The sequence below is a fragment of the Onthophagus taurus genome, chromosome 1 (genome assembly GCF_036711975.1).
Source record: "Onthophagus taurus isolate NC chromosome 1, IU_Otau_3.0, whole genome shotgun sequence".
NCBI classification, from domain to species: Eukaryota; Metazoa; Arthropoda; class Insecta; order Coleoptera; family Scarabaeidae; genus Onthophagus; species Onthophagus taurus.
Genome location: NC_091966.1, coordinates 35,029,407 through 35,056,697, shown reverse-complemented (window position 1 = coordinate 35,056,697; position 27,291 = coordinate 35,029,407). Strand labels below are relative to the sequence as shown.

Here is a 27,291-nt window from a genome sequence, read left to right as displayed (position 1 = left end):
TTAATCAAAAAAAAAAAACTTACAGAATCATATTTTGCGATAATTTTTGGGTTAACACCACAAATAAGGAGTAATAAACCGATGAACTTAATCATTTTTAATAGACTAAAGTAATATAGACTATTGCACTTAAAATTGTTTGAGATAAAGATCAATTGAAATTAATTAATCGTTAAATTGGGTTGTTGGAATCAGACAAAAACTATAGATAATTGCATTTAATGTGCATTTAAATAGAGCATAATTCTTTCAAAAATAAAAAAGCTTTACAAAAAAATCACCTGAGATAAGTACTTTGATTAATACAAAAAAAATGCATTTTTTATTAACTAATACTGTTTTAAAGTTATATAACAAAGCAAGTTTTGAAATGCTATAATAAAAATGCTTTAAAAAATCTTTTCCTTTACTACCACTTAATTCCCATTTGAACTTGAGCCATAATCTTAGCCGATTCTTGTAGAGCTTCTTTTTCCTTACATGTTAAAGGTTGAATAACAACATCAGTAAGACCATTCGCACCTAATACACTGGGTAACGAAAGAAAAACTTCTTTATCAATCCCATGGAAACCCTTACAATGAAATAAAAAAGATAAAAATAATCATTAAAAAAATTAATTTAAATCACCTTAACCAAAACTGAAACAGCGCTAATATTTCCGGCATTATACAAAATTGATTGGGTAATTTCAGCGACAGACATTCCAATAGCCCAAGAAGTGTATCCTTTTAATTTTATAACTTGATAAGCGCTATCAATTACTTCCTTATGAAGTTCCCCCCAATTTTCCGTATCATCTTTACCACCTAAAGAAGGTTTAATATCTGTTAATCGAACACCAGCTACGTTTACACCAGACCAAACGGCAACTAAATAAAAAGATTATTTATTTTGGTTAAATCATTTGATATTTTTAAAAATTTACCGCTTGAATCTCCATGTTCCCCAATAATCCATCCGTGACAACTAATAGGAGCGACACCGAGTTTTTGAGACAACAAAAACCTAAATCGCGAGGAATCTAAATTTGTACCGGACCCAATGACGCGTTCTTTTGGTAATCCGCTCAATTTCCAAGCGATGTAAGTGAGAATATCGACGGGGTTGCTTACAATTAGTAAAATGGTATCGGGGGAATATTGGACTAATTTTGGTATGATCGATTTCATTACTTCCGTGTTTCTTTGGACCAGATCCAAACGAGTTTCTCCTTCGCGTTGACGTACTCCTGCAGTTACTATGCATAGTTTTGAACCAGCAGTAATTGCATAATCTGTAAATAAGTATAGCAAATTTCATATTTATTCTGTATTTATGATTATCATTCAAGGAAAACGAGATTGAAGATTAATTTTATCGTTATCAAAAAAAGTTAAAATCGTTAAAAAGTTTGATGTTTAAAAATAACATGTTTAATTGATAATTTTCTTATAAAAACTCAGAGTTATTAATTAAGTAATCAGTTATCTCAAAAAAAAACGTTTTTTGTGAATAAAATTTATTGAAATGTTAAATTTAAATTATACGGAGATTATAGACAATCAAATTGACAGTATTTTAAATAAGAACAACATTTATTAAACAATATTATCTTTTAAATGATTCATGTAAATTGCTTCAACTTATTGACCTAAGATGTCAAGCTAGATTGTATGATTGCCCAGGTGGGAAGTCATGTTGTTTATTAATGTTCATGTAGTCCATTGCCTAGTAGACATATAACTATTCTACAATTTACTTCATAAACAAAATTTATTATTGACCAAAACGATAAAGTAAAGGGAGTTTGAACCTAACATCTATGACTTGCATGGTATTTTTATAGTCAAGATAAATAACAACATTAGTTATCACTTAACACCGATCTAGAGAAGTGGGATATCCAATATCAAATTCGGGTTTTGTGACTTCGTTCTAAACATACCTTATAACGGATGAGTGTATTACTTTTCATGGAGAAAATCTGCATCAGGCATGCATGTAATTATACATCAGGGTATTGCAAAAATATGAACAAAGTCAAGGAGTTAACACATGCAGTAATGTTTAAAAGAATGGAACTTTATAAATCATGAAAAATGGAAAAACGATATACAAACTGTTATGTAATCCTAGAAATCCTAGAAATGTTCTTTAATTGGTTACTATTTTCTGTCTGCCAAGTCAGTTGGTTTAATAATAACAGTTGGACTTCATTACATTCCAGTTCCGTTTGGTACTAAGACATTGCTGTCTGCAACGTTATGATCGCCTCAGTATCTCAAAAGGCACTGTCATGACAGTTGTCGTTGTGATCCTCTTCTTGTTCACTGACGTCTTAATCTCCAAACATTTCAACTTGGGTAACAATATCGCTGGCATCGAGGATTTCATAGCTCAGACCATTTTTATAAAATTGTGATGAAATGGAAATTATGATGAAGTTACTTTCGATTAGCATTTTTGCAGTTTCTAGAGGCGGATTTTTTTAACGTGTTCTCGACGAGCATCTAGACCAACTAAGACAAATCTGGACAACACTCAACAGAATAAGGATGAACTGTAGCAGGTGCAACGATTCACTCTTCAGGTGGGGAAAAATACCCTCCTCAAATTCCGACTGTGACGCTGAAAGACAATTAAACACCTAGTGGAACAATGCCCAATTAGATCTCGCAGTGGCAACTCATCCAATTTCTTAGCTGCGACAAAATAATCAATTAAATATATTTGTAATATTGATGTTTGTTTCTAGAGCTTGTTATTATCGTTATTCTTATTATGATTATTCCGTAATGTATTATTTATACTGTTTATATATAGAACTCTTTGTATGATGTAGCCATACACTAAATATATGACACTTTGTAGTGTCAGTTTTGCCACCTGCTTCATTTTCATTATCTTGTTCTCCAATTTCTATGTTGGCAGGCCAAAGCTTGAATCTAGCGTGTAGGTCGAATCTTTCAAGTTTAGTTTTTTGGAAAACTCTACAATGCCCCTTCATTATTTTCAGCTAAAAAATTTTTATAATGACATCTTGATCCATTGACTAGTTGGATTAGTGGCGTGACATTAGGCAAAAAGAACAAAATTTTCATCAATCGGATTTAGCGTTTCAACAGACAGATTCGTCAGCAACAATTTTCCTTGAAGTTTTTCCAAAATTGTTTTCATTTGGTATGAACACATTTCTAACCAGTCTGGAAAATATCACTATTCTTAAGGTACTTTTCTGTGCTCTATAAATGACAGAAAGCGGGCTTACGTTTTTGAAACACTTTGGTTCCTTTTTTCGATTTTCGAGCTAAAGCTTTCCAATTTATCCCGGATTTGTCACAATTGTAAAATAAATATCTTCTCTAGCAAAGTCACTATTATATACAAAATTCAAAAAAATATCTTGAAAGATTCGGAAGCAGAACTATCTGAAGATAAACCTTGAATAGTCAAATTCCTTATCCCATACCTTGACTTGAAATTTTGTAATAATCTTACGGTGCTGGCTTTAAAGTCGGCAGAATCGTTTAATTGTTCATTAAAATAAAAGGCTGATTCACATATTATAGTTCTTCCAGCGACTTGTCTTTTGTAGTGCTTGTTGTTTTCCTTCATTTGGATTAATGTTGAACGTGGCTGGATGTAAAACTCAAAATGTTGTCTTTTCTTTTATGTCCTATCAGTGTTGCCACCTTTAGTTTACATAAATAAACAAATATGCATGTGCGTGAGTCATTGCGATTCTGATAAAGGGGCAATAAAAGTAAAGTTCATTCTCGAACGTGCCCCGCACTCCTCTGCTGGCGCTCGCATTACGAGTCTCATTCGAGAAAGGGAATAATTAGAGACATTGGGGTCGAAATGGCCTCAACCAATTCTCAAACATTAAATGGGTGAGATTTCCGACTTGCTTAAAGCGTGAAGACACGGTTATATATCGGAACAACGAGTGCACTCCGAGTTAAAGCGCCAAAATCGACGCTTTTTACGCTGTGGAATTTGGGTTTAGACAGAGCACTGACACAATCATAAGAGAGAATTGAAAGAATGAGAGAACCTAAAAGTACAGATTGCTACAGAGAGAGGTCCATGTAATAGATTGAAAATGTTACACAAAGTATCCAGTATGAACTTAGACGCAAAGATAAGCTAGATTTTACATGAATAATTTTAAAAATATTTTGAGATATTTTAAGACTAAACCAATACTGAAATAATACAGAGTTTAAAAATAAAACATTAAAAGGAATTCTCAATAAAACATGGCACTCCCACAAAGGCAAGATACACATTCAATATTCTTTAAAAATACTTTAAGAAAAAGTTGGTAAATTATAAGAACCTAACTTTATTTAGAAATTTAAGAAATAATTTCTGGTTTTAATGAACCAAAATCTCAAGGGATAAATTTAACAAAAAATAGTTAAAATTAAAAATTAATATTTACCTGTACTGGCTGAAACTTTGCAGTTTTTGAAAAACATTGATCCATGTTGAAGGTCCATCATTTCACCAAGAAGTTTGTCTTCAACACAATCCACCAAGCAAACATCATGAGAAATGCGCTATTTTTAAGTTTAAATTATATTTAAATATAAAAATTATTTTGTTTGAAAAATCACCTGAGATAAAATACTAAAAGCACAAGCCATTCCAACTTGTCCAACCCCAACCACAGTTACTTTATTACCCCCATTTGTTAAAGGAGTTTGAACACTTTTTAAAAGTAACTCTTTTGTACCAGCTAAAAAATTAAAATATACAATAGTTATAAATAATTTAAATCGTTTCTTTATTTGTATTAAATCATTAAAATTAACTTCTTATACTTGAATATTTTTAAAAATTAATTTAACAAAGTTTTATAAAATTACGCAAATTTTAATAACAGGAAATCGATAAAATAACGATTATAAAACTTTACTTACGCATGTTAACGACGAGATAACAAACACAACGAGATCAAATACTTGAAATGAAGAAATTTGGGAATCTCAAATACTTTTATTGCCGCCGACTGAAGGTGACCTTTGAAAAGCAGCTGTAAAAATCACACCGGTGAAATTGCGCATGTGTTCTATCTACGTGATCGAAAGAGAAATGATATGATTATTTACTTTTTCCCAGTAACCAATTTCCTCGTAAAAGTTCAATGACTTCATAGGTACACAATTTTCCTGTTAATTGTGAAATAGTTTTCGAAATATTGTGTCAAGTTATGTAATATAACGACTATAATAATTCAGTATATAAAGGAATTAATTTATCATTCTTATTTCAGTATTTATAGACTTTTGTAAATAACATTTTTAAAATGTTAGGTTAGGTATCTGTCAGTTGGAGTAATGTTGGTTGCCTATTTATAATTTGTGGTTTTAATATAGAACTCGTTTTATAATCATTATTTTAAGTTAAAATTTATCATGAATTTATTATCTTAGAAGAATTAATGGGATTAATTAAGATTAATAAAGGATTTTGTATGAAATACGTTATTATTCAAAATTTACCCGGTTAATTCTTTATATTTCCGCAAGATGGCAGCACGAAATTTCAAAAAAATAAGTTGTTGAAATTAAGTTATTAATTTTTAAGAAATCTATAAACAACTTATATAATCATTAATAATAACTGACAAAAAATATCTTACTTAAATTTAATTTTTTATCGATGCTGTTCATAGTAAATAGTAAACAATGACTTGTCAAAATACTTAACCTTTGAACTCACTCAGGATCACCGTTTAGAAGCCTTACATTTCGCATTTCTCATTAAATGTTTACACGAGAAACATGGAAGAATTTATAAAATTAAATGGACAAACCGTAGGTCGTGATAGACAAGCAAGGTTTTTATAATTTCACCCTTTATTAAAAAGAATAACATAACCTTAAAATCTTCAATGTTTTTAGGTTAATTCAGTACTTATCAAGAGTAATTTGGTATAAACTACAACAAAATAACCGAAATGGAGTTGAAACCTTTAAAAATTTAGAGTTCCATTTAAGTTCATTCAGAAAATGTAAGTAATAAAAATAAATACTTAAATTTTATTAAATAATGGTAAATTTTTTTAGTGTTACGCTTTGGAAAATGCGTTGATATAGTTTACTCAATCCTTCCATTATTAAAACATAAGGACCCAACGATAAAAACAACAGTAATCTTAAGCAGATTAAACACAGCTCTATTCTTATTAGGAGATCACATTTTGTGGTTGGGACGATCGGATTTATGTTCTGTTAATACAGACAAATGGGGTCGGTTATCAACCCAATACTGGTTTTATTCCCTTATTTTTAATTTATTACGAGATCTATATGAAGTTACAAACATTTTAAAATCACACAAAACAAGTTTAATTCCATCCAAAGGCATTTCAAGTCTTCCAGACGTTTTAAAAGTACTAACAACGTCCCTTTTATTATTACAATCACATCGAAACGTTTTAATCGATATTATTAAAAACGGTTGCGATATATTTATTCCTATGACATCTTTGGGTTATACAAAGTTATCGCCAAGTACTGTGGGTACATTGGGGGTAATTTCTTCTATTGCAGGATTACTTATAGTTTTAAATCCAAAAAATAAATTGTCACCTTAATAAATTTGTTTAAAAATTTTATAAAACGTTGTGAAAGTGCAAATGTTATCTAATCAGAACGTCTATTTTTAGATAAACTTTAATCTTAAAATATTGTTTTTTTGGTATTTACTATTTTGAAGCTAATCGAGATTTTATATGAAGACTTTTTATAACACGTTGATAATAAATGTAATTTTAAAATATTAATAATATTTTGAAAAACGCTAAGTAAAACAGAAATATGTTCAATTTTAAAATCGTCGTTATCCGTAAAATAGAAATCTACACTTTTGAAGTAAATAGTATTTAAGTTATCTCATAGATGACCTTACTACGAGGATTATAAACTTTTAATATATTTAATTTTGAATGATTAACATTATTATATAAAGAAATTATAAAGCGATTCATTTTCTTATAGAGAAAAATGTAAATAGAAAAACTTTTCTTGTATATTTAAAGGGGGTCTTGAATTCTCGAAACGCACCATTAGTACATCTGTCAATTTAAGGACGTCTGGAGGCCCCCGATTGATGGCATTGCCTCGAAACCGCTACGTCCGTCGGTCCCGCGGAACGGATTAAGCAAATTACATGCGCTCCGATCGCATTTACATATAATACCCGTGAGTTTCGTTTCGTTTCGTTTCGTTCCTTTCGTACTTTCAGCTTCATCTCGTTCCCTCTTCTTTGTATCCTTTTTCTGAGACCCTCACAACTCGTCACAACTTCTTCGGTCTTTTTCGCGCGCCACGAATTGTAATGAAGTTGTTTTAATGGCCGGAGACAGAGGGGCCCAGCAATTACGCCGAGTTAAGCCGTGACGTTATGATACGCAATAATTATATTGTTAATGAGAAGATGTTGAAGAGGATGTAAAGGAGGAAGAGAAAAAAAAGCAAGGAGGATGAGAGGTTGTTATAAGTTGTTTCCGCGAACGGATCCGTTTCGGGGTATAAAGGAAGAGAATTGTAATTTAGCGAGTGGATAATGTTGAGGTTGGATGAATAAATTGGGTTGGGTAAAAGGGAGGCGTGCTTTAAAGAAAAATAATAAAAATCCGATAATACGGTGATTTGTTTTTCGATTCCAGAAAGTATACCAACAATTTCTTAAGAATCCAAAAAAAATCCATAAAATTTGTTTTCAGGAATAAAGACTTTTACAACCTGTAATTTGAATCAGAAAAACGGTCAAAAAAGTCTAGAATACCAGTATACTGATTACCAGAAATAATCTGAGCTTCGAAAAAAGAGTGAAAACACATTGTGATTTGTTGAAATAGCTGATTCTTCTACCAGAAGACACCAAAGTAAGGAGAACGCATCCCACAATGGATACAGCAACCTCTTGGCTTTATCTATTTGTTGGTACATCTTACCAAGCATAGCTTACCCTAACAATTCTTATCAATAGAGGCAACAATTACAGCGTTTTTTGTTGTAACAAATAAGTCTTTTCTGCGCGATTTAAATGGTTTTAGACAACAATTACTCAATTGATGGCAGAAGACCAGAAGAGGTCATACATCATTTTAATTATAAGGAATGGCCTATCATGGAGTAACAGTACGTCTTGGTAACAACGTTCTTCATCATTAAGCTGTAACGGTTTATTTTTCTTTTAAAGTATATTAGTGTCCTCTATTACGTCTTATTGTCGTGTATTAATCTTATCGATTCCTGTTTTCACCAAGGGTGGGGTTGTCCACTCTTAGATAGTTTTTAAGCTTCCTTTTCCTCTTTTGTATCCAAGTCGTGGTGTTGGACACATGCATTTGATTGACTTTTTAAAATTAGTGTGTATGATTTTAAAAAGCTCATTTTTACCACCGAACTTCGCTCATTTTTAGGATAGATTATATAGAATGGAAAATTTATGAAGAATTTACATATCATTTGTGTACCATTATACCGACTGTTGAAGAAGAGTTTGAATTGGAATTGGACAGACGAAGATACCAACATAGTGGAAAAATTAAAGACTATTTTGACGTCAAAAACCACGTTGGTCCATTACAACCCTAGTTTTCCATTATATTTAAGCAGTGATGCACAAGATGAATGATAATTCATTACGTCCAATCGCTTACGCTTCCAGGATATTTAATGACGTGGAAAAGCGATATTCTATTATATAAAAGTGACAAAATTTTATAAGTATTTGTATGGGAGACATTCCACATTATTGACCGACCAAAAGCCTCTAGAGAGAATTTTCAGTCAACACCGAGAGACTCCAAAAATAGCCAGCAACCGTTTATTGAGATATTACTAAATAGTTATAATTATACCATATATCATCAGACTGGAAAAGAAAATTAGACAACTGATGCTTTATCCCTATTTCCCAACACAAGATCAAGACATCCTGGCACAACTGCAATGCAATCCTTCGCAAGATTACATGTTGTTTGTTTACATGGAAATAGTAAAGATGACAAAGACTACCACTGCGACAACTGTCACACTTTCCGCAAGATTTTTGCACGTTTTGATCATCTGCCTAAGATCTTTGTAACAGACAACGAACCCCAACTGGTATCCGAAGAGTTTGAGAATTTCTGCTCTCTCCAAGGAATAAAACATGTGAGGACAATACCATACCATCCACAAACAAATGGATTGGCAGAAAGAATGGTGAGGACTTTCAAAGAACGAATGAAAAGTACTGCTAGGAATGAAGAGTTAAATATCCGAGTGCAGAAGTTTTTAATGTCTTTTCGAAACACGCCTAGACGGTCAACAGGAAAATCATCAAACGGTGATTTTTCGGTGATTGATGGTTGGCTGTAATATGAGAACCATGATCAATCAACTTAAACCGGATGTTCGCCGAAAAATGGACCAGGAACAGGTTAGACAACAAATGAATGAACCAGTTTGGGTAAATAATCCAATATTTGACTTCATTTCAGGATTTGGTAGAGATTTTCTTCACGGCTTAGCCTGATCTATATCAATCTCCCTAATTTTTGGAGCAACCTCGTTGAAGGGTCTTTCCGTATCGGATTTTTCGAGGCGCTTGGCGTTCTCTTCTTACAGCCGATTATTATTGGAAGGTAAATATGGGAGGCTCCATTTTGGGGAACGGTAATTTTAGTTTGCATTCATTCTGGATCCCCTAAATTAGTAGATTTTTGTAAGACATGTTAAATTATGATATCTTGGTACCTAAGTAATACCTTGTGCAAAACAACACCATATGATAAGTTCTTGGAGTGTCACACTGATATTCACCAACTATTTATAGACTTCAAATAAGCATCCGACAGCGTCGACAGAAACAAACTGTACACCATAATGCGCCACCTCAATATATCATCCAAATTAGTGTAGCTGGTCAAATGCACAATGTTACACAATACATGCCGAGTGAAAGAACAACGCACAAGCAAATTCAAAGTGTCTTCAAGGCTGAAACATGGAGACGGACTAGCACCAATACTCTTCAACATATCACATGATTATGTTTTGAGAAGAACCGGAGTCAAGTCCGTCCAAATGGTGGGATATGCAGATGACCACAACATCCTTGGCAGAGCAATGCAGTCGGTCAAGGAAATCTTTGGAAACCTCGAATCCACTGGAGAGAGGTTGGTGTCAAAGTAAGAGACGGATATCGTGTTTGGCAAAGTCACATTTGGAGACTACATCTTCGAAGTAGTGAACTCGCTCTGTATTACTTGCTCTAAACAAGTAGAACGCAAATTAGCTCAGTATAGATATATTAATAGACGTTTCATCTTTTTCCATAATTCTCCTTATAGATAATCTCGAAGTTATCACATCTATAAAAACAGCATAAATCTCGAGCTACCACGATTTGAGTTCCTAGATATAATGTATTCCTCCTTATTCCTCCAGAAGCTAAATTGCTCATCCATCTTTTCACTTCTCTCATACTAACTTATCCTGTAATATCTTCGCATAGATCTTACCTCGTGTCTAATAAATTAATCCCCCGGTTTACAACATAGTTTTCATGGCGAATAGTTTAACTTTACAACCTGCGGGTGGTAAAGAGATGGGTGCGGATGGTAAAGTTTCGAAAAAATCCGCATCGCTATGGATCTAATCGATTCATTCAAGCTTCGCCTGCAAGTGTACTCTTTCAGTTTCGGCTCTCTTTACGTAAATAATTATTACCGTCCTCCGGCTTTATCGGGCGTTCATGAACATCTCGGTGTCCGGTTGCACAAAAAATAACAATTTTTTTGTTGGGTAACGTTGAAACAGTTTTAAATCGCCTTCCAATTAGAAGAACGTCAACCTCTTCATTATCTATCATCTTGTATATACTTAACGAATTCTAAAGACGGACATACCTAAATAGAACAATGTACCGATTTAAATATTTATGAGCACCAAGTGCTACTACCACCAACCAGTTTATCTCGACGTCGTGTTGCCTCTTATACAGTGGAACAACTAATATTAATCGTTTAACCAATTAATATTCAATTAAGCTATTCTAAAATCTTACATTCAATTACAACTAAGGGTGGGAAAAAGTCCTAAGTCTTATCTTACTAATTTAAAGACTAAAACGCATTAAATTAAAGATAAATAATGATTTATTTAATAAAGGGTGATTTGTTTGATGATACATGATGATATTTTTATCTATCCATTAATTTCTTTTGCAATTCGTTCATATAATCGGCAGATTTTTGTATCATATCCTTCTCCAAATCACTTAAATTCTGTCTGACGATATTCACGACCCCGGAGCTGCCTATAATGCACGGTAAAGACAGGAACACGTCCTTATCGACGCCATGGCGACAGCCCTGCGAATAAGGAAAAGCAAAAAAGAAATGAGAAGGGAAGAAAGTGTGAAGAGGGAAACAAGAAACGATAAGCGACAAGCGTTTCACATTAAATTATTATAAAACGCCAACGGGGCCCCTTACTATAGTGATTGTAGATGGGATATTCCTTTTACTACATATACAATTACGCCTTTTAAGAGAGAGATTCCGTTGTTGTTCCTACAGAGTATCTTTCAAACCGTCAGTCGCTTATCTTTTCTTCCTCTTTGAGAAGAGTCGATTCTGATTATTTTACGTTATGGATAAGTTTTATTTTCTTTTCCTGAGTGTGTTTGTGTGGGTAGTGATAAATTATTATTAATGATAGTAAAGTAAAATCTCGATATAATAGACCTCATTAGAACGAACTTCGGATATACTATTAATATTACCTACATATTTATTACATCAGTATATTAAAATATAAATGTTAGCGCTCATAGACGTTAATCTCTAAGTTTTAATGCTACTGTTAGTTCTAGTTTTAATTATTATTCAGCGTTAGATTATTGCATAAAACTAGAAAGTTTCGGGTTTAGTCGTGCGTCTTCAGACACTCCCTTCCCCGTAGTAATCGTGGTTTTACTTTTAATGTTGCTTCAATTTTCTGTAATCTTTTTGAATCACATAAAATTCTTAAAAACAACTTCAAGTAAAAATAAATTTCTTTAAATCTTTCTCATTTATATCCGTCGAAAGTGTTTTTAGTAACCGTAATCGATGGAATTCGAACTTGTTCTTAGACGAATGGGGCCACTTAACGCTTTGAATACCTTCTGCATACATCAACACGTTACGTTTAACCGGGAGCCGTATTTAAGCCGTTTTGGTTCAATTTGTTTACAATTCAAGCCACTTTATCTTATTGTCTAATTTCTTTGCAAATATTCTTTTTAATGTTTTAAATAAGACTTCGTATAGGTTACTTATGTTGGGTTAGTGTTTTGTAGGAGTGGTATTTCATACGTTATCTGAACGGGACAGCGCCTCCACGTAGGTCCATTACGATGATTTATGAGCTCACAGTTATGTAATTACATAGAAAGTGTATCGTGCGCCTCACTTAATGGCTTCAAGCGGTTCCGCGAGCTAAAGTAGTCCTCGTCGTCGTTCTTAGTCGTGGTCATCATCATCTCTTAAGCGGATTACGCGTGTAATCTAATTAATACGAGTGAATACAAAATCGTTCTTCTCTAAAAGATTATGTTATTATTACATAAAAAAATAAGAACTTAATTTTATTAAAAATTTAAAAAAAAGCTTCATATGTATTAAATATAAAAGCTTCATTTAGGCTTTATTTTGTGTTGGAATTCAATCACCATAAAGGTTCTTTGAGAAAACCTTTTAAGAGGTTGAGACTCGAGTTCGTATTAGAGAGATAACGGACACGAAATCGAGTTTAAAACCGGATGGAGAGATGCAATTGCAGGAGTAATGGAGACATTAGTTGCGTTTAATGGAGGTGGAAGCAATTTGTACAAATTTATTTTTTTTTAAGATATATTTCTTTTACCTTAATATGTGTTGATATTGGAAAACATTCTCTTAAATCTTCAGTTATAGCTCTGACCAATCTTGAAATGCTTAAAGCCATCCCCCAAGATCCAGCATGTTTCAATTTGCACACTTCAATATTACTGTAACAAAAAAATAAATTTATTTCTTTTTATCTTCTTTCTTTGAATTTTATAATTAATCAAAAAGAAAAGGGCGAGTACATTCCAACCGGATTCTTCGTATCTATCGTCGCTTTCCTTAACATATCTAATTACCGTCGTGGAGTGGAGAAGGAGTTTGAGAGGTGGATACACCTCATGGGCGATCATTGTAACATCAATCAAACGCAACTATCAGCGTCGATCCCGTAGACAGGCCGATTACTGAATGTCGCAGATGTCGTCATATCGAGAGGGCAATAAATCAAAAAGACCCCCTCGTTACGCGGTCTTACTTGACTGGACAAACTATATACGAAGAAGAAATCGAGCAAAACGATATCATCGCGAAGACGTATTGACGGACGTCTATCACTTTTTAACATCAAACCTAATAAATAGAAAATATTAACATTTCTTCGAACAACTATACAACAATTTCTATAAAACACGATAAGGCAGAATATAAAAAGAAGCACCTATAATATTTCAAAAATTAATTATTCTTAAGAGTCAAAGATGTCATGGTGCAAAAAAAATTGTCACCTTACCCAAAGAAGAAAATTTTTATATGTATGAAAGTTTCATTTTGTTAGATGCAGATTGTTTTTGCAAAACTTAGATTTAGATGAAACTTTTTGTCAAGAAGATGATCAACATGCGAAGTAACTGCTTCTGTCAAAACGAGGTTGTTGTAATTGCGAAAACATTCAAGTGCTATTGAAAAAAGTAAATTTTTGCATTTTTGAGTTAAACTAGGAGTTTAAAGAGATAGAGGCCGTAAACTGCCTATAGCGTGCGTTATTATTGGAAAGCGGATGTAAAAAGGTGATCGTAAACATTGCGCGCGCCAATTAAAGACTTGCCGTTAGGTGTTCGCCCCACGGGGTTCCATAATGATTTATGAAAAGACCTCCTGTTTCGAACCCCAACACTCGCAAAGTTACAAAACCGCCCACCTATGCATAAATGTTGAAGTTTAAACTTGTTAAAATCCACACCTTAACGATTTTATTTTTTTAATGGGGAAGTTACGTGTATTTATTTCATTTGATAAATGGACAAGTGTTTCAAAATTAATGGATTGTATGGTGTATTAGATAGAAAAATGTGAAACAAAATGTTTTTTTGTAAAAGAGCATTTGCAATACAGAATTCGCTTTCTTGTTATGGTGCATAAGGAAGCGATTACTTAAATAACCAAACAAGCTACTAATGGAATTAATACATAACAGTTATCAAATTAAAATCTGTCAAATTGATTTCTGGGTATTCTCATCCAAATTTGTTATCGCTCACCCTGTATAATACAAAAAGCCAGAAAGATGGTAGAGTTATTTCCAACAATTATGTAGTACTGAAGAAACAAGAGGAAAAATAACAATCAGTGCAGAAAAGCTAGAATAAAAACTGAGGTAATTAACAAATGGAAAGCAAAATAGCAGTGTGAATGGATAATATATCTATAGAGCTTTTAAAATACAGAGCGAAAGAACTTAATGGAAAATTGTTGCTTTTATTCAACCATATTTCATTGCAAATACCTGAAGTTTGGCACAAAAGTCTTGATCTGAGAGAAAAATGAGACGCGCAGAATGAAAATAGCGAGCAACATTATCAGTCTCATTTTTCAGCCCAATTAAATGTCAGTCAGTTCAAATATCTTGGACCTCCAGCAGTCATGATCCAGTAAAAGCCTTAAGAAACCAGATCAATAAAACGACATCTCTATCAGGATGCTTAAGAATGATCGTTTGGTCAAATCAGATCGAGTTGCAGAAATGAATACGTTCCGAACTATCCTGGGTAAGACTGAAATCATAAATATAGACATCAGAAAATGATGTAGTATACTAGATGTGATAAGATGGAGGAGACAAAGAAGAAGAGGATAATACGATAATGTGAAAAAGATGAATGAAAGCAGATTACCGCGTGTGGTGTTGGAATGAAACCCAGCAGATACTCCAACACCACCTAAAAGATAGAAACACAACTATTACAAGACACTTCAAAGATGAATTGACACCACACCAAATTATAACTATAACGAGATGAAAATTTGAATTAATTTCAAAGTTGTTAAAAATTATAGCAAAAAAATGGTAGATACCAATTAGGATCGTTATCTTCTGCAGAAATAGGGAGGATAATCACAGTTGAAATATGTTTCAGTACAAATGGCCAATACATGCCATTCATGATGATATGTCCAAGAAAGAGAATGGACTCGTAACTGTTGTTAAATTATCCATCTGGAGTTTGGAAATTTGCATCAAATCTAGGTGGGAGCCTCTACAAAACAAATTTGTAATTGCAGGAGTAAATTCTATTCTACCTTTTTACCTTTCTTTCTAGCCTTTTCTCTCAATTACTTTTGAGATGATTTAATAAGTTTTTTTAATAATAAGAATCTGATGAACTCACCACGTTGAACCACAGTTGTGAATCTACGTCTTAGAATGATGTATTTACATGGCCACATAATTAATTGATCTACTCGGAGCGCTAGAATTTCCGGCATTCGTCGTTATTTTGGTCATTCTGATACGTTGAGTTGTTTCTACGGTTTATTTTCAACTCTTTGTCTCTAGATGCGTTGAAAGCTACGGTGATCTGCAACTTCGCAGTAATTACTTGATTGTTGGTGCAAAACGGCATGAATGTGAAGATAAACGATGCTAAAGGTGATTTTTCATCATTATCATCCCGTTCTTATGCCACAGTTGGCGCCTAGGTGGAATCCACAATAAACTGTAGGTGGATTCCGAACTACTAGGAGATAAACTCCGGACCAGAGAAGGTGTAGTTGAGGAGCGCATCGCAAAAATAAAGATGATTAGCACTCATTAAATATAATTCGATCAGACTTTTTCTTCCAGCTCTTAGTTCTAGCACACTAAAGGAACGTTCAATTTTATTTTTCGAGAGTTTGATAACGTCGATTCTACAATATCACGTATTGTATAATTCGTTGCCAGTATTTATTTCCATTCTCTGATGGAAGGTAGTTTTTGCACTTGTGTTTATGATTAATACGTGGAAAATTTCCTTTTTTTGCTTGCTCAGGTATAACGATAAGGAATGATTTCGTACACTGGGGTGCAGATTATCTAGTAACATATTTTTCTTATGTTTTTTAGAGCTGTCATTACTTCTTCATCTTTACTGCTATTGAGCAAACATAGTAAAGGCAAATTTCTGGCATTATCTTTTACTTAATTTTGAAGAGAATAGGTAGACTACTTGATTGGGGTAGACGGAAACTGAACCATGTCGTTTCGAGAGAACACAATATATACGTTTGAATTACATTCTAATGAATATGATTTTTCATTAATGTACATATAGTAGCATTTAGTTCGTATTTCAGAACAAAATATGCTTGATTTAGTCACTTGACATAAACGATTTGGTTATCGAGATCGCTTGCGGCTGAGGTGTTACATCGACACCATACCAATACAATCCTAGATAGTTTATAAGAATATGTGGCTCATTATCTGACAGCTTGGCGTTTCGGAACATGATGCATGATTTAGCCTGATTAAGCACGGGTCGTTTGAGGCCGAGGCGCTACATCGATACTATATCAATATAATCCTTGATAGTTTGCTAACCGATAACATTTACTTTTACTTAATAAATGTTAAATATCGGATTGATTTCTTCTTCCCAGAAAGAATTCAATTATACACACTTCGGAGGTTGCAAACCGTATTTTTCAATTATCCGCAATATTGGTTTTCGTGAGTATCGGTTTCTTGCTACTTTTTTCATAACCCTCATTGTTTTTGATTCCTTGATTCCTTTTTTTTGATTTTTTTGCATTCCTAGATAAAGACGTTGTTAAGGATAGAGTTAATTTGTAAGATCCAGAAACAAAATGATATGTCGCAAATTGTCAGAAGATTAATTTTCTTGAAATAGCATTATTGTAACATAACTTATCAGAAATTCATTTTTAAGTTTCTCTATTTAATTAGAAGAAAAAATTCTAAGTAGAAAATAGATTTTACCTTTCAACTACTTGTTTATGAATTTCCTGCCAGTCTTCGGGATCGTCATCAGTTCCAAGGTTGGGGTTAACCTCGCGTAGACGTACACCGGATACACTGACGGCGGACCACACTGGAACTGAAAAGGAAGAAAGAAAAGAGTAAAAAAAAATGTTGTACTCCGCACGCAGATTGAGAAGCTTGAAAGGTCGAAGAATTCGGATTCAAGAAAAACTATAAACAACATTATCATTGAACACACAAGATTTTTTTTAACTCTACAATTTTCTTGTTTGAAAATTTATCGATGTAGATTCTTTCTTTCGATTTGTAGCCGAGTATTTCTTCGAGTGTTGGTTAAATGAATAGGACGTAAATCTTGGGAAGGATAGAGAGAGAGAGGAGGACAACAAATAGCATCTCGTGAACGTATAAATTGATCCGGACAATTAGCGATCCGGTGCAAACGCGCAAAACTTTATTACTTTACTTTATAACTTACAATTAAACGCTGTAAACATGTCCCCGAAGGCCCCGCGGTCATCTTCTCTAAGAGTTTATACGAATCCCTCCTACCAACAACAACCTCCTTTGTTCACATCAAAACCCATCAAGTAGTAAAGTTGTAATCCTTGAATTCAAATATTTACTGATTGGGCAAAACAAATTTTGCGTCGATTTTCTTTTTTAATTTATTGTTGATAATAATTGTTCATTAAGAAATTAATTTTAATGCGTGTCATTTCGCTAAACGAACCATAAATCAATGTTAAATTACCCATAGAAGATACTTTTTGAACTGTCGTAATAAATTACGAACAACCGGACGCGGGAGTTTATTGAGTAATTATAGTAAAACTCGCAATTTTCAATAAAACCTTCTTGTACCACACTACCATCTGCAGCAACGAACGTGTGAGGTCCGGGTATCTCTAGAGTGTAATTTTATGTTATCCAACATGTTTCAACAACAACCTATACATTATATTTACTATGTAACGTTACATAATTATAAACACTCAGAGATGTATACATTGTACAAAATATTTTTAATTGTCACTATACTATAAAAAATCTTAATCTAGATCACGTGCTCTTTAAAAAAATCTCTATATCTTAGGGATTATCTCATCTTATACGATGCGCCGTATTCGGTATTACAAATCGTAAAAAGTATTTACCAACCAAAGTCTTCGTAAGCATCTTATCCCCGCTACCAATTTTCAAAAAAAAATTAAATAGCAGTAAATACTTCTCTTTGTACCAACTTGATACTGAGATTGTGAATCCCACAGATAGTCCCCACTTGTATGGAGTACACTCACAGTGTCAAGACTCTGTTTCTTCATGAGCTTGCAGGGAGACACTCAACAAATCACGCAAACAAATGGCCGGTTCGTAACGACCCATTTAATTTTGATTATGCCCATACATCTGAGTTCTTGCGTGTAAAGATATCAATCTGTTTCTTCTCTCACTCCTACCTACCTTTTATAGATACGAGAAATAACATTTAGGTAGGTGGGTTAAATGTATTGGGGAAAACGTGAATGTAGGGAAATAAAGAGCATTGAAAGATTTTATCGAGAAACCCGGCGATTTCCACGGGTAGCTATATTCGATGGGAACAGTGAGTGAACGAACGGTATTCGGTGGCGGTTTGATTATCGCTTTGTAATGGAATAAAATCAATATCGTAATTGTATTTATTGCGGTCGTAAAACCGCGTTGTATCTAGTATTCTTACAATGTTATCAGATGATCGCAAGGACTATTATGAGAGAGAGAGGCTCAATGGTCATGAAGTTAAATTTAAAAGGTATGTGAATGTATTATAATTGTATGTATATTATGTGCTTACATAAATTAAAATGTCAGCTTTTAATTGTTATCAAAATATCACGAATTCGATTTGTTTTTTTAATGAAATTTCTTTCAAGTTATAACAACGAGTTATATGTTTTCTTCAAGAGGAAAGTTTAAGCTTTAATTTACTATAAAAGCCGTTTAAAAGTTTTCAAATATATAACCTCTACGATTTTAGCAGTTTTTGCAAAGGCCATACGGGGAGAAGGGGATTCTATCTAATTTGGCTAATGTGTTTCAGACCAGACGTCGCGCCTTTATTTTACTACATAAAGACATAAGAGCGCGACGTCCAGTCTGGAATAGATTAGAGACATTTTTTTTCGATTGGGCGGAACCCCCGTCCCCCCGCATAACTTATCTCTGTCTAATTAATTTGTCTAAAAAAATTGGAAAGACAATATTTTGAAAAACTGATAACGAAATCCGACAAAGCGCAATTGTTTGACATTATTATAATTTGGGAGTGAGACTATATCATCAATTCCATATAAACAATATTAAGACTATTCTTAAAAGATGTATTCAACTCCTAGGATTTGGCAGTTTTGAATGTATTAACCATTTGGCTGATGATAGGGTAATCAGAAATAAGTCCATAGTAATTACAGCAATTTGTTTTTAGAAAATTATAGGATGCGAATAGATCTTTTGTTCTATCACTTCTTTGCAATATCTTGCAATGAGTAATAGACAAGTTGTAAACAAGAAACATTCGCCTTTGTATTTTTTAAAATCCGTTTCATCTTTTCTTGAGGTATCCCAGATAACGTAACATAATCTTCAGAAAATATAACTTTAACAAGAAGCTAATGATGAAGTTGGGCAGAATTCCTTAGGCACAAATAGAGAGCATGTATCCAAATTAAATCAGTTATTTGTCCAAATGAAATTAAAAAAATGTTTGAATTTTGATTGGCAAATAAGACCAAAAATAATAGTTTTAATTATGTACAATGTGTACATAATCTACATAAAGAAAGAATTAATCTATATTTCTCGGTAAATGTGCACATTTATCGATAGTATGCTAGTTACATTATAAGTTGATACAAGCCCGAAGTTTGTTAGATGAGTAAATATTTTTGCAAAAGGAGCGTTTTAACGGTGTTCAGATTATCACATAACATTGCGGCCAATATATTATTAACAGAAAAGCTTCTGGAATATAAATCCTCTTCAACTCATAATGAATAAAACACTTCAAATCACAGTTTCTTCTTCTTATCGAAAGCGTTATGATTTGTTCTGATGCTTCGTCATTCCTGGTTCTGCTTCTCCTATTATACTGAGGTCCAGCTGTCTTTTTATCGCTTTGAAGGTCTTCCTATGGGTTTTTCTGCATATTTTGGTATCTCTTGTACATTTTGCAAAACACGACTGATTCTGATACATTCTTGATACATGTTCATTCCATTCTCATCGTTTCTGCCACACCAATCTGGGTGTTGCATTTTTCTCTGATTTCTGTATTTCTCTTACGATCGAAACTATGTATAAGATGTATATAAACAGATGTCGAGAATTATAGAATTGCTACTAATAGTAACTGATTCTAATTCATTGAATGATTTTAAGGAAGTATTATCTTTTCGCAAATGTTGACCAGAAATATTAAGAGATATACGAGATTTCCGGCGACTGCTAGAGTCTTGAATGGAATTATTTGTAATTAACTTTTCGATATTATTTTCCTGGACATCTAAACCTCATCAAAAAAATCACATATATTACATGTATCTATTCTGCAATAACTAATGTATTCAAATGTTCGATGAAAATTGTTGTATTACTTCCAAATTTAGCTCTTCCTTTGCCTAAGTTTTTGCAGTATCTTCAGTACCTACTATAATAACTAGAATGTCCATAAAAAAATGTTGATTATTTTTTGTATTCTGATTTGTATTTGTAGGTAACTTGTTAGAAACAAGATATTTTATGTTTTGCAATATCTCAACTTGTAAGTGATAAACACAATCTCTTAATGATGACTTTATTATGCTTTCTTGGTCGGTTTCATTGTATGGGTACCAAATTCAAAAGCTTCCATAAATATACTGTTTGTTCATTTACTGTAGATGATTAAAGTTTTGCAAAATTTTCTACGTTGGTATTTTCATTAAGTAGTTCAACTATTTACATTTGAATTCTACACCCAATTTTTGCTATACACATGTTTTCTTGGTTTTCTTCTCGGCCATAATCACTTTCATGATCAAACCCCACATTCATTTTCCATCGCGATTAAAATTGTCAGGCAACAATAAAAATCGTATCATAATTTTGTATATTATGGTCACTACCATCTTGCTTTATCTCTCCCGGTAATGTCCATATTTATTTTGAAGATTTACCAAATAAGCCATATTACGCTACTCATTCTATTGTTTCATGGACAAAATTACCTATTTAATATTAGATGACAATTCAACCAAGATTTTTGATTGGCAATTTTCGAATAAATCTATATTGCTTGGATGTTTTTGTGATTCATCATTTAGATTGCAAATGCTAAATGTTTGAAGCAACTCACAATGTTAATTTTAGTAAAATATGTGCGAATATAGTTACTCTAATCAATTCTAATGAGTTTGAGTAATGTAGTTTTTGGAAAATTATTGTAGATAAGGTTACATTAGACTCAATGCCAAATAATGTTTCCATAAAAAAGCAAAGAGGATTGGTTTCTCACAAACTACGCAAAATAGAGCTGTTTACTTCTGTTTATTACAACATCTACAACAATGCACTTAAGCTATTCGTGATTTAAAATTTACAGAACTGGTCAAATGTATCCGTTACACTTTTTGCCAGCTTTGTATAAGTTTGGTAATATCAGTTTGTATTTAATTTGTTTTCGGGCAATGTTAGAATAATATTAGAGCATCAGCACACGGTGTTGCACTGTCTTCTACCACGAAAATGTTTCGGGTTGGGTTCATATTTGGGTTATATCGCCAATTGAAACTATTGGTGCGAAATGGCTACGAAATCCCAGAAATTGCTTGTCGATAGTACAACTACCAGATGACGTTAGTATCTTTAACAATTTGTTATAAGTACTGAAATTGTCGTTCTGTAACAATACGACATAAGTTTCTATTTCGGTTGTATTTGTATATTCACAAAATGTTGTTACATGTTGATTCCATCGTTTATCTGTCATTTTATCTCGATTGGTGTTGTGACTTGCTTCTTCTCTTCCTAGAGGTAAGCATATTTTGAGGAGATGTTGTCGCCGGATACCATTTTTGGTGTGCTACCATTTGAAATTATTTTAACATTTTCTTATAGCTGCCCTTGATTGTACATCCAAGTTAGAGTTTTCAGCAGCAGATAGACCACCTTGTCTCCATCGATTTCACTTTCTTCATCGTAAAACACATCAATGCCTTCCACTTTTCCTCCACTTTCAAAAACTAATCATAAATATGAAAATGATGTAGAAACTACAAAAATGTAGTTTCAGGACACTAACATGGAACGCTAACATTCTTGCTTTGTGGTACAAAATAATTCAGTCATTTTTAATTTTGTTTACAGTAATAAATACCCATATGAATGCAATGTCTCACTAACAGTTTTGAAATTAGTTACATTTCAGTATGAGTTGGGTTTCCAAGAAACATTGAAAAGAGAAAGTGACAAGTTTTAATCCCATTTTGTGTTTATTTATAACTTACTCTACTTAAGTCTGCTTAAACCATCTGATAAATAACTCAAATAGGATAATTTAGAATGTCATATACGAATGAACACACGCAACTCGCCGGTCGATTTACAGCAAAGTTATAACCGACACTAACGACTTACGACTTATGTATAAGTCTACACAATCTCCTACTGATTTCGTAATTGAGGTTTTAGTAGTAGGTATTGTTCTTGGTTAATAGGAGATTTTTATAAGGCGATTTCCGTTAAATTTGATTTACATTCTTAACGAGGACATAAATGATTCTTATCGAGAAGATTATTGTCGTATGATTCTTGTATAAATATTATTCGAAATAATTTCGCTTTGGAGATGTATCGAGTTTAAATATTTACTATTCGTTTCTTTGTGTTATTTTTAAGTTATCCCATTAGGTTGTTAACACAAAGGTAAATTCCAAAAACTCGATCTTTAAATATTTGAAGAGCCCCTTTTGATCGAAGCCGCGAAGAGAGAAAACGAATAATGGAATCGGCTACGATTTTTTAAAAAGAGTTGGCTTAGCGTACCGTCGAATGTAAATTCCGAATAATTTAGCATTGAGGTCGCGAGACGCGCTCACAGTATACACACCAAAAGAAGAAAAATTCCACCTGAACCGAAAACCTCTTCGCTTCTTTTTCAAGTTCTCTTCGTCGATTCAGCATCTCTTTGGTTCTCGCTTTCTACGGTGAAGAGTTCGGTTCGTTCGTTTTCTGCGAACCGTAACACGCCGCGCCGCGCAGCGATTGTCAGAGGCCCCCGTTGCTGGTTGGTATCGTTTTCGTCGTCGGAGGCTACCGTTTAGCCAAATGACCGGTTTTCTGAAGACGTTGAATAGAGGCGCGACCGACGGACGACGGTCGAAACGCGCCGCTCGACCGGTAATGATTCAATTTCGGCGACTAAACGTTCCCGGAAAGGCAATGTCCATATACGGGATCACGATTTCTTTATAGAGAAGAGTTTTTTTTTGTGTATTCAGAGGTTTTTAAACGATTTTTAACACGATTTTTTAACATGATTTTGTTTTACAAAGGATTTTTTGTATCAAATTAAATTAGTGAATACAAACCTGATTTTCTGCCATATTCCCCGATTATGAACGCCTGACATGTGCTTGGTTCCACTTCTAAACGTTGAGCTATTAAATACCGGAATCTGGCAGAATCTAGGATTGTTCCGGCACCAATCACTCGGTAAGGTGGAAGGTCACTTAATTTCCATGCAATGTATGTCATAATATCAACTAAAAGAATAAATTTACATTTAGAGTGTTATCAAAAAATATTTTGCCATATAGCTTATAGACTTCCTCAATCAAAAATACGGATTTTAATAGAATAAACAAAAATCTTGTTAAATCTGCTGTAATTAGTTTCGTTCATAAAGTTTCCATAAGAGAAGAAGTAAGTACGTTAACGTACTTAGTAAGTACGATTAATAAACAGAAAATTCTAGTAGCACAATCTTAAGCTTTCAAGAGAACTTGAAGTTGCTAATTACGCCACATTTGATCTTTCCTCAAATACCTATCCTCCTATCCTCATCAAATACTCTATTACTTTAGGATACTTTAATTAATAATTGGTGATATTTCCACAAGGATCCTTCAAGAAATTAATTTTATAGCGAATTTTGAAACTTATCGATGAAAATTACAATATCGAAAATTTTATCAAAACTTCAAATATTGTTTTCTCAAAACCTAAAAGTTATTTTTCAAAACGGGATGGTTCATTGGAAAGAGGACACTCTTATTAACACTTTGAGAAATTTTCATACTCATATTCCAAGAAATGGATTTTATACGAATTTTTAAACCTTAATCGGCCAAAATTGCAAAATTCGAAAAAATTGTCGATTATTTAAAAAATTATTTCTCAAGAACTAAAAGTGATTTTTGAAAACGGCTTGTTGCATTAAAAATATGATACTTTAATTAATAATTGGTGATATTTCCACAAGCATCCTGCAAGAAATTAATTTTATAGCGAATTTTGAAACTTATCGATGAAAATTGCAACATCGAAAATTTTATCAAAACTTCAAACATTGTTTTCTCAAAAACTAAAAGTTATTTTTCAAAACGGGTTGGTTCATTGGAAAGAGGACACTCTAATTAACACTTTGGGAAATTTTCATACTCAAATTCCAAGAAATGGATTTTATACGAATTTTTAAAACTTAATCAGCGAAAATTGTAAAATTCGAAAAACTTGTTGATTAGTTCAAAAATTAATTTCTCAAGAACTAAAAGTGATTTTTCAAAACGGCTTTTTGCACTAAAAAGAGAATACTTTAATTAATAATTGGTGATATTTCCACAAGGATTCTGCAAGAAATTAATTTTATAGCGAATTTTGAAACTTATCGATGAAAATTACAACATCGAAAATTTTACCAAAACTTCAAATATTGTTTTCTCAAAACCTAAAAGTTATTTTTCAAAACGGGATGGTTCATTGGAAAGACGACACTCTTATTAACACTTTGAGAAATTTTCATACTCATATTCCAAGAAATGGATGTTATACGAATTTTTAAACCTTAATCGGCGAAAATTACAAAATTCGAAAAAATTTTCGATTATTTCAAAAAATTATTTCTCAAGTACTAAAAGTGATTTTTGAAAACGGCTTGTTGCATTAAAAAGAGGATACTTTAATTAATAATTGGTGATATTTCTACAAGGATCCTTCAAGAAATTAATTTTATAGCGAATTTTGAAACTTATCGATGAAAATTACAACATCAAAAATTTTATCAAAACTTCAAATATTGTTTTCTCAAAACCTAAAAGTTATTTTTCAAAACGGTATGGTTCATTGGAAAGAGGACACTCTAATTAACACTTTGGGAAATTTTCATACTCAAATTCCAAGAAATGGATTTTATACGAATTTTTAAAACTTAATCAGCGAACATTGCAAAATTCGAAAAACTTGTTGAATAGTTCAAAAATTAATTTCTCAAGAACTAAAAGTGATTTATCAAAACGGCTTTTTGCATTAAAAAGAGGATACTTTAATTAATAATTGGTGATATTTCCACAAGGATCCTTCAAGAAATTAATTTTATAGCAAATTTTGAAACTTATCGATGAAAATTGCAACATCGAAATTAATATAAATAACATAAAAATATATTAATTCCATGTATTGCTAGGTTTAAACTGGTCCTGAACGTCTCATTAAGGCATCATTCTGCATAATTAATTGTTGATAAACCATAAATGTAACCTTATGGTATGATGCTGATACATGTTCGCTTTGGTTCCTTTCGAGTTTTTCTGTAAAACCGTGGACATTAACTGGAACATGGTAATATCTTGCCGATCAGTACATCCAATCAAGTTTATATTATTTGTAACTTCGGTTAATCAATATTAATCTTTAGAATACCATTTAAGCTTTACAATTCACCAGCAACATTATAAAGATTTATCATATATTACATATTTATTATAGAGATACCTAAATAATTAAATAACATTCATGCGCGATGTTGTAATCTTTGGATTTTACATTACCCATTACTTTGGGTTTACGGATTAGGTGGAGTGTTGGTGTATATGCTAGGATTGTTTTATGTATAACCTCGGAGAGAATTGTGCAAGTGATGAAAAAGGGTAGAGTAGAGCAGAGCTTAGGGACATGGAGTGAAATAGGATGGAAGAGTTAGAGAATAAGCTGGAGGAGGAAGAAGAGTTGAATTTGGTGAAACAGAAAAGGAAAATATTGGAAAAAATATTGAGGTATAGCTGGAAGGAGTTAGCAGAGGTGAAACAATGAAAGATGTTAACACAGATAAGGAGGAGAGAGGATGAAATATATAAGAGAATCCTAAATTTGAGGTGATTAATAACAAATCAGGCGGACTAAGAAAGAGAAGGAAGTTGCGCATTGTTGGTGTATTAGGTACAATAAATAGAAGGAGATTGCTGAAGAGGCTAAGGAGAAGGGGAACATCTGATAAAAATGATGGTAAAAATGTATTCAGAGATGATAGCACTACATGATAACTTAATTCTTTAGTTAATCAAACGGGGCTTTAGTTATTGAGGGTTAAGCACGTACATGATAGTACAACCACGAATAGATCCGTTTTGGCAACGCAGTCGAATTCTCAGCCATTTTTCCCGGTACCTGTATCTACCCTTATAGCAAGGAGGTAATGTATCCACCCCAATTGCTAAGGAGATTTCTGCATTCTGCAATAAACGTCAGATACCAATACGTGTAATCCAAGAGAAAAAGCTTCCAAAACCTTCTGAAGAAGGTTGCTACATGCCATTCAAAATGTCAAACAGTGTTTTAATAGACGCATTGGATAGCCTTCAAATGTCTAGTTTTAGCTTTATTTCCAATAACAAAATTTTCACAAATTTTGCAGAAAACGCGTATATTTTTTCATAATTTCGAGGACACAAATAAGATCTTCGTAGCCTTTGCCAGGCTATTTTCTTGTCTGTGGATAAGTGGTGCAGATTGTTTTGGTTCAACTTCATAATCCTTGAATCCATTTATCACCTATTTTAAAGTACTCGGAATATTAGCTCGAGTTTCCATAATTTGCCTGACAAGCTCCTTGGTTAGTCAGTCTCTTTTATTTTGGTAAGTTGGTATATTTGTCTTTTTCTGCTCTCGTTTTATCATCAAATAAATTTTGAAATTAATTCAAATGTGTTTCCTG

General features: G+C 32.9%; 3 protein-coding genes across 3 annotated transcripts in view; 1 reads left to right on the top strand and 2 right to left on the bottom strand.

Annotated features, from left to right (window-relative positions):
• Window positions 1-203: 203 nt before the first annotated feature.
• Window positions 204-5,264, bottom strand: LOC111425787 (L-lactate dehydrogenase). Its single transcript, XM_023060037.2, has 7 exons — window positions 5,100-5,264; window positions 4,911-5,023; window positions 4,605-4,726; window positions 4,430-4,547; window positions 929-1,276; window positions 631-872; window positions 204-574 (listed from the first exon to the last, which is right to left on the bottom strand). Exons 2-7 carry the CDS (start codon window positions 4,912-4,914, stop codon window positions 410-412), a joined length of 999 nt encoding a protein of 332 aa, XP_022915805.1. The 5' UTR covers window positions 4,915-5,023; window positions 5,100-5,264; the 3' UTR covers window positions 204-409.
• A 408-nt stretch (window positions 5,265-5,672) lies between these two features.
• Window positions 5,673-6,781, top strand: LOC111425789 (peroxin 11). The gene is made up of 3 exons (XM_023060040.2): window positions 5,673-5,830; window positions 5,895-6,004; window positions 6,060-6,781. Exons 1-3 carry the CDS (start codon window positions 5,775-5,777, stop codon window positions 6,587-6,589), a joined length of 696 nt encoding a protein of 231 aa, XP_022915808.2. The 5' UTR covers window positions 5,673-5,774; the 3' UTR covers window positions 6,590-6,781.
• A 4,347-nt stretch (window positions 6,782-11,128) lies between these two features.
• The window catches only part of LOC111425786 (L-lactate dehydrogenase-like), a 158,352-nt gene continuing 142,189 nt past the window's right edge, over window positions 11,129-27,291 (bottom strand). The window contains exons 6-9 of the mRNA XM_023060032.2: window positions 23,672-23,845; window positions 17,061-17,178; window positions 12,900-13,023; window positions 11,129-11,362 (exon numbers count right to left, since the gene is read on the bottom strand). Coding sequence (XP_022915800.1) covers window positions 11,192-11,362; window positions 12,900-13,023; window positions 17,061-17,178; window positions 23,672-23,845 — 587 coding nt within the window. The 3' untranslated portion in view covers window positions 11,129-11,191. The remainder of the gene's footprint in view (window positions 11,363-12,899; window positions 13,024-17,060; window positions 17,179-23,671; window positions 23,846-27,291) is intronic.